This window comes from Gambusia affinis, linkage group LG20, assembly GCF_019740435.1.
Source record: "Gambusia affinis linkage group LG20, SWU_Gaff_1.0, whole genome shotgun sequence".
In the NCBI taxonomy this organism is placed as follows: Eukaryota; Metazoa; Chordata; class Actinopteri; order Cyprinodontiformes; family Poeciliidae; genus Gambusia; species Gambusia affinis.
In genome coordinates this window covers 13,373,623-13,381,690 of record NC_057887.1, presented here as the reverse complement: position 1 = coordinate 13,381,690, position 8,068 = coordinate 13,373,623, and the positions used below count along the sequence as shown (strand labels likewise).

Below are 8,068 nucleotides of genomic sequence, written 5' to 3'. Positions count from 1 at the left end.
GAGGCAACAAATTTAGTCTTGAACAGTCGCTTGTGTATCAGAGGGTCACCTTTATTGTCACAAAAACACAACAGGAACGTACAAAAAGCAGCAACCTGTTTGTTGGATTTTCTCACATGAAGCAGCAACGATTTTTTTTTCTCTTTTTCTTTTCCTTTCACAGATTTGTGCTTTGTTCTGCACGGATTAGTTGGTTTGTACTTACAGCATACTGACTTTGTAGTAGTTTATCATTCTTCTTCACAGTTCACAAACAACACTTACCCCACACAGCAAGCATCACTTTCAAACGGAAGGAACAGCATTTAGTTGATAAATATCTTTTAGATATCTTTCTTCACAAGTGTGATAGTTGATTTCTTTTTTCTTATTTATTCTGACAGTAGGGCTTTTAACAGAATACAAAAATCTATATGTTGCTGTACAGTTTTCTTTACTCTATGGTACACTCACAGGTATACACAGAATTAAAATGAGACGTCAGTTCAGCCGGCGTGCAGATTTTCCAGGAATGTTTACAGTATGCATGCCATTTTGGAGTATTTCCCCCCCTCTATATATATGTATATATATAAAAAAATCACATAAAATCAATTTGTAATATATTATTTGGGTTTATATACATGATCTGAACATCCACAAATGGTTGAACAATCACACGCTCATTAAGAAACCATCGATAAACAGTTGAATCTGTATAATCCGACACACTGTTGGTTAGAATAGAATAAAACGGCTACAAACAGGATGTCTCATCAGTGACGGGATTGTTTCATGTGCTTTTTTTAATAAATGTGGTGGCACTATTTTACAGTTCGTATTAGGAGTGTTTTCAGGTCTCTACAGCAACGTGTGATTATGGTTTGTTTCATGGTTCGCAGAAAAAATAAAGTCTTTAACGCAGAAAAATAAAGAATTTACAGAATAAATGTGTTCCATGCTTATGAATCCTCTTCAAGTATAAAAATACAAAAAAAGCTTGATTATATAAAACATAGATGAATTTTTTTTTTCTTTTTTACATGTTCTCTCTAAAACATAAACTAAATGATTTTATACTAATATACATACATCTGAAGTGTTTCCGGTCAGATTTAAACTTTTCTAAATCTGGATTAGCTAATCTGCTCCTACATTTCATAAACAAGTTAACAATAAACTCTTAATGCAGTTTCCCTCACGTATAAACACCAATCCTTTCAGAAAAACTGGCTTGGTTTCATTTGAATCCAAAAGTCTTTTAGCTCAATATGTCATGTTTCTGTTTCAGTCCAAATTACAAGAAAACTGAAATTGAGGACTAACATGTTAACATGCCTGTGTCCCAGTTTCACCCTTAATATCATGTATAAACATGAATGTCCATGGATTTTAAACCGAAGGCTTTTTAATTAAATAACTTCTGAGTGGCGCTCTCTGATGACATATGTGAGTGAACAGCTGCTATAAACTGAGGACTTTTAGACAAACAGTTTAATTTAGAAATGTTAAATGTTTGCTCTACTACGCATAATCTGGTCTGCTTAGTATATCATGTAGGCAGAATGTTTCATTGTTCTTATTTCAGGAAAATGCTAACTGTAAATAAAATTGCAGCGTGAAGCCACCTCTCTAAAGTGTTCAAACTACGGTGTCTGTGGAGCTGCAGAAGTATGACTGAATAAACATACAGGCCCCTTCAAATTTTGAAACTAGAGAGTTTTATAGCAAACATGCTCAAATTTATTTCTGCAAATGGAGAGGACTCGTTCATCTTCTGGAGGGCCTGTGCTTTGAAGTGCTTTTTGACCTAATGTTTATTTTTGTTTACTTTGTTTTTAAAACTTTAATTCTAGATTTTTTAAAAAAATCATACAGATATAGTCTAATTACAAAGATGCTAATTATGTTTTGTTTCTATAGGTTGAGAAAATGCCTAACAAAAGCTTAATAATATCACTTGTTAAAGAGAAAAACGCAGTCAACACCATCCTGTGTGAAATTATAATTCCTTATTTTACTGAACTGTAAATTCACTGGGATTGCTCACATTTTTCATTCAATTTCACCAGCCACACCCAGGCCTGATTACTACCAGACCAGGAAAGAAATGCTTAGAACCCATCTGACAGCAAGTAGGCTTAAAGATCTTAAAAAGAAAACAGCCTTGAAAAGATGAGTAACAAAATCTGACATCTATCAGTTTGGACTAGGTTGCATATTTCCACTTCTAAAGCTCTTTTTGGACTGCAGAGAGCCATTATCCACAAGTGGAGAAAGAATAGCAATGGGGAGAACTTTCCCAAGAGTGGTGGGTGTGCATCGAGTCATCAAGGACATCACAAAATAACCCAGAACAACATCTGAAGCTCTTACTTGCTTCAGGTAAGGTCGGTGTTCATGACTGAACAATAAGAACATAAATGGCATCCATGGGAGATTTCAAAGCAGAAAATCCATCCTAACTAATAAATACCACAAAGGGTCTGTCCCACATTTCCAAAAATTCATGTTTATGACCATTTTAAAGCAGCTTAATGAATTGTCAGAGATGAAGCAATAGATAAATTTAAATACTTTTATGTTTGACAAGTCCAGTTAATACTTTCATACCTTAATAATGCAAGATTTGGCAAAATGCAGGTAAATTTCAGTAAATTAGAAGATCAAGAAAAAGTTAATTTTTAGTAATTTATTTCAAAACATTACTCTCAAACAACAGAAATGTTTTAATCCGTTTTATGTTTCAAGTTTATTTCTATTGATTTCTTGAAGTGAATGACTGAAATGCGTGTACTTTTCAATGATATTCTTATTTACTGAAATCCACCTGTAATATGAAGTGAAACACTAATGCAGCACCCTTTGTTTACATCTCATGCAGCTTTTACGTCTGTGCTTGTTGCAGAATTCACTGAATAAAACTAAAAAAACGAATTTATTACCTATACAGAGAATCCGCCAGACCTCAATTAAGCATAAAACTGGGACATAAATCTGGTGTTAGGTTGTTAGTTATGGTAGTAGATGGATTTACACATTAGATGTGTTAAACTGCTTCATGTTGCAGGTCCAGAACTGCTGCAGTCACTTTCCAAATTTTACACATGAATCGGCATAGTACATTAATTTCTCAGCAGACAACAGGAGCTCCTGTTTGCCTCCAAACTGTGACATTTTAACCAACAGTCACCTTCAAGGTGTGAATTAGGATTTAGAGGTCCAAAAGTGGAATGATCCGAGTACTCAGTCCTCACGTAATTAGTCCAGATGAGACCTGAGAGACCTGAGAAGCAGACAGGATGACAAAAGGCAAAACAAGTGACGAAGAGGAGAAGTAAAAAAAAAAAAAAAAAAGGCTGGCTGACGGACTAAAAAAAGATGTCAGAAAAAAGCAGTGAAGGGAAACGTCGGCAGAAATGATGATGATCGGCCGGATCAGTGAGCAGCAGAAGCTCAAGACTGCCCCAAAAAGCAAGCAGAGGGAGGAGGGGAAGTTTCAGAGCAAAAAAGGGAAAAATTTAATGGAGACATGAAGCAGTGAAAGGGGAGAAAACATAAAAATCAAAATTTACTAACAGACACATCAAGTTTTTGTTAAATCTTTTAAACCCTTCATCCCTGCATTCCCGCTGCTCTGCAATTCAATCTGATTGGCCGATGGGAACGTCAGGTTTTGGTGCATCGGCATGACGGTCCTCGTATGATCGGCTGTCGCTGAGCTGAAGCAGAGCTGCTGTCAGAGCTGCAGGACAGAAAAATCTGTCCTTATTCTGTTCCCCTTCCTCCTCTGAGTGACGCAGCATAAGAGGAGGAAGAGGAAGAAGGACAGGAACAAAAGGCAGGATGCAAGGAAATTAAGGCTGCGTAGGAAAGGACTGGAGACTGAAAGGATGACGTTAGGAAAGAAGAGAAAGTAAAAAAAAATAAAGGAGATGAAGAGTAAACGTAGAGGAAGGAAAAACAGAGAGAGGAAGAATGAAATAAGAGACTGAGGAATTTAAGAAAGAAGAGATGAATAGAAGGAGAAATAAGGGCAAGAGACATGAGAATGGGAGTGTAGGAGAAGTGTTGCTTTTGAGGATTTTTTTTATCTGAAGGCAGAAAAATATTTTGATCAGCATCACAATTAGATTCTTTTGTTTTTGCCCTATTCCAATTAAAGAGTAAAGGTTATGTCTGCAGTTTCTCTGTATTTGACCTGTACTTGATTGAATATGACTAACAATACAAACTAAAATGGAATCTTTTATTATCAGTACCAAACTGCTTCTGTAATATTATTATAATATTCCGATTGTACAGACGACAGTACAGGAATGATTTAAGTGTTGCATTTGCACCACAGCTGTGGTTGGAATATTATATTTGATTTGTTGCTAGGATGGACAGATGTCAAACCACTGGCCATGGCCTTCTTAATATGAGGCTGTAATATAACAGTACAGAGGCTTTAGTTTCTTTACTCTACAAACATCTGAGCTTTTTATGTTTCAGGAATACATTTTCTGTGCAGAGATCCTCTGAATGTATAAAGCCTGAAAACCTACGGAGGACAACTGAAAAGGCTTTGAGTGGCCAGCTGGATGTGCTTGGTACTCTCAGCTCGGTCGAAAGCGGTCGGCTGTGTCTGAAGGAGCAGATATGATTCATCCATTCATGGAGACAATAATATTCCAGCCTACGTTTTCAAACAAGCTGTACGTTTTTCACTAACTCTGCTCAGGCTGGACTCACTTTCTTCTGGAGGTTTTACTGCCGTTCACAAATCCAAACCTGAGGAAGGGAACTGATTCTATTTCCTCAACACAGTGTCTTAACTCCAGGTTTTGTTTTTGGTGAGCATCTCAACAAATTTGAATTTTGTCTGCAACATTTGTTGCACAGATTTACTTTGTGGAAATTTACTTTGCATAATTAGCAGAAGGTTTATTAGAAGGAAGAAGTGTGGTAGAAAATAAGTGCACAAGCAACAGGAAGATTGCAGCATAAATCGATTGTGAAGCAAAGTCCAAGAAGGACTAGACTGCTAGTCTTTTTTGGGTGAAATTTTCATTTTATTTGAATCCAATTTGGAGTCCAGTGTGGCAGTTCCCTGGGGCCATGTGGGGTGCCATTTCATCTGCTCAGCTGGTCCACTGAGATTTATCAAGTCCAGTGTCAGGGCAGCTGTTCACCAGAATATTTAGACCTCTTCATTTGTTCCTCTATTAATTTCCCAGCAGGACCTGTTTTTGTTGAGCTGTCCCTGCTTGTTTTTACTCAAATAAATTAACTTTCTCTAATTTAGTGAGAGCCACGTGGAGATAAAATGATCTGACTAATTATGGAGCTGTAAGTTATATTTATGTACTCCTGTAGGGGTTTATTATTGTTGCAGAATTATTTTTTGTGACTCCTGGATACTTGGTTTGTGTTACAGTCTGTGAGCAACAGGTTTGAATTTTGTAGAAAAAAAACTCTGAATTTAAATTTGAACAAGCAACAAATGCTTTGTAAATTCTGTAGAGTCACAAAAAAGTGACCAATTTAGTTGTGAATTGAAAATCAGTTCACAACTGCATCCTTTTTGCTTGGGCAAAAGCTAAATTGAAGATGTTTTTCAGGAAAAGATTTTAGGGGAAAATGATTGAATGAGGTATTTCCAGCCAGCAAAATAAACAGTCAAGTCAGCCTCAAAAACAATATGAAAGGACATCAATTTATGCTCATGTTTTGTATTTTTTAAACAATATTTAATATTACGTATGCAGAATTATTTTTAAAATGTTATATTTTTTGTGCCTCCATGCGCATTTTGTTTTCCATGTCTGCTTTATTCTTTCTGCTGCTTCTGAATTTATTTCCTGCATGAATTAAACTCATACAACCTCGCTCGAATCATTCTGCATAATAAGCTGTATCCTTCTGGCTATTTAAAGGCAGCAGTTTTAACAGGATGAACGATCAGAATTTTTCTGACCCAATTTAGGCTAGTCAGTGGAAAAAAAATCTAACACACTGGGCAAAAACTTGATGCTTCAACAAGCTCGCCCAAATCCAGCCACCCAAACAGTAAAACACACAAGAAGAGGAGGTGAAAATCAGTTTGTGCTCCCTCACAGAGTCTTCTGGGACAAAGAGGCGGAGCTTCCTCTGAAGTGACAGCAGAGAGGAGAGGCAGGCGGAGCGTCAGAGGGGTTAGAAGTGGAATACCTGCTGCTGGCCCTGGAGTTTGGGGAAATCCTCTTTCTGCTTGCGGGTTTTTGGTCTCTCCAGGCTGCCCTGTTGAAGGTGTTTGAGTCGGGCTGCGACGGTGGGACCTTTCGTTGGTCCTGGCGAGTTACTGCTATTCTGTGGGAGAAGAAGAACAAGTTGTTTTATTGTTTCATTAAGCTATTCTGGAAAACCTGATTTTAACAAAATAGAGTGACAGCCTCTTGTGATAATTTAAGCCTCTTTATAAAATTGCACTAATGTGGAAACTATTTTGGGAATGATTTGGAAACATTGTTGCAAAAATGTTTCTCCCCTAAGTAAAAATTTCACACAACAGATATAAGTAGTGATTTTCTAAGTGAATGTTTTTTCAATGGCTCAATTGACAATTTTCATTTTCATCAGATTTCTGTAACAATCAAGTCCAAACGCCCAAAATAGGCAAACAATTGACATCCATAAATTCAGTTTGGTGTAATAAAGCTAAATACTTGACAAAGAGTCTTATATATCTTATATATAATTCTGGAGGAATTTTGTCCCACTTTACTTTGCAAAGTTGTTGTAATTCACCCACATTGGAGCGCTTTTCAGCAGCAAAACACTGTCACACCGTCTCATTAAGTTGCATAATCAGATGAATGGATGGACAAACAGATGAGCAAATAGACAAAGAGATTGACAGATGGATGGATGGATGAGCAAGCCAATGGATGAGTGGATGGACAGATGGCTAAATACGCAGACAGTTTCATTAATGGACAGATTGTAGACAGATTGATAAACTAATAGATGGATAAATCACTTAGACAGAGAAATGGGTAAACATTTTCTCATACTTATTTAAAGCTAAAAATTATACCTGAATTTCCAACTCTCCTACAAGAGTTGTGGAAACCCTGCTCTCCAATCTTCCTCCCTTGCTTTAAATTTGTTTTCATTTTCATTTAACAACGAGGGGAAGAAATGACAGTTTCACCTGCTTGTGCCTTGGGAATAGAAATACATTAAGATAATTTTAGTGGCTGTCATTTCAGCTGACATTAATCATCAGTTAGCAGCAGCTCTGAAAATAGGGTGTGAATCTTAAAGACCTACCTATGTGTAAAAAAAAAAAAAAACCTGCTACTGTGAGCCTAAAATCCTCAACATCTTTTATTTTGACAGTTACCTGCCTGGTGGAGTCAGGAGATAATTGCAGAAAAACAAAACCTCTTTACTCAGCTGAACACGTTGGAGAAACTGAAGGCTGTTTTTGCAGATTCCCCTCCTTGTTTTTTGCACAAACAGGTTTATTCATGTAGCTGTATTCATGTACAACTACTGCATGCTAACTCAGACACACTGGGATAAGGCTAAAAATCTGGTTTTGATTTTTGGGTAAAAAATATTCACACAGGATTCTTTTGTTCTTGTTATTTAGCATTTCTCCCCCGCACCCCCAAAAAATATCTTCCTCACATATAAAGGAAGAAGTTGAGTTGGGCAGGAGCAGAAATTTATTGGACAATATAGCTTTTTCATGTAATCATTCACTGTACCACTTGGATAAAAAAAATAAAAATAAAAATAAAAAATTATAGCAGGTTTGGAGCCTTTTCAAAATCATGTCCTCTGTCCTTCTCCTTTAATATAAATTTCTGTAAAATAGAGTCTCATACTTTCACAATAAAAGTCCCAATGATGAGTGACTGGAAACATGTTCAACAGCTGAGCACGACTAGGTGATAACCTGTACAGATATTTTCAATTCCTGAGGTAAATTTAGTTAGATGCTGACAGATGTGCAGTAATTCCATTGTATTAAACTTAATGTAAATTAAAGATATCTATATTTTTTGTTGCAAGATTTTAATTGAGAATTGGATTTGATCAATTTTAAGGTAAAATT

The 8,068-nt window shown here is 36.4% G+C and overlaps 1 protein-coding gene across 11 annotated transcripts in view; it reads right to left on the bottom strand.

Moving 5' to 3' along the window:
- Positions 1 to 594: 594 nt before the first annotated feature.
- Positions 595 to 8,068, bottom strand: part of zgc:114120 (uncharacterized protein LOC619267 homolog) — a 91,590-nt gene continuing 84,116 nt past the window's right edge. For 8 of the 11 annotated variants that reach the window (XM_044101874.1, XM_044101877.1, XM_044101875.1 and 5 more), the window contains 2 exons: positions 6,175 to 6,312; positions 595 to 3,265 (listed from right to left, as the gene is read on the bottom strand). In XM_044101874.1, the coding sequence (XP_043957809.1) occupies positions 3,233 to 3,265; positions 6,175 to 6,312 (171 nt within the window). In that variant the 3' untranslated portion in view covers positions 595 to 3,232. Of the gene's footprint in view, positions 6,313 to 8,068 lie in introns of all 11 variants that reach the window. The other 3 variants (XM_044101876.1, XM_044101882.1, XM_044101881.1) reach the window with 2 other exon arrangements.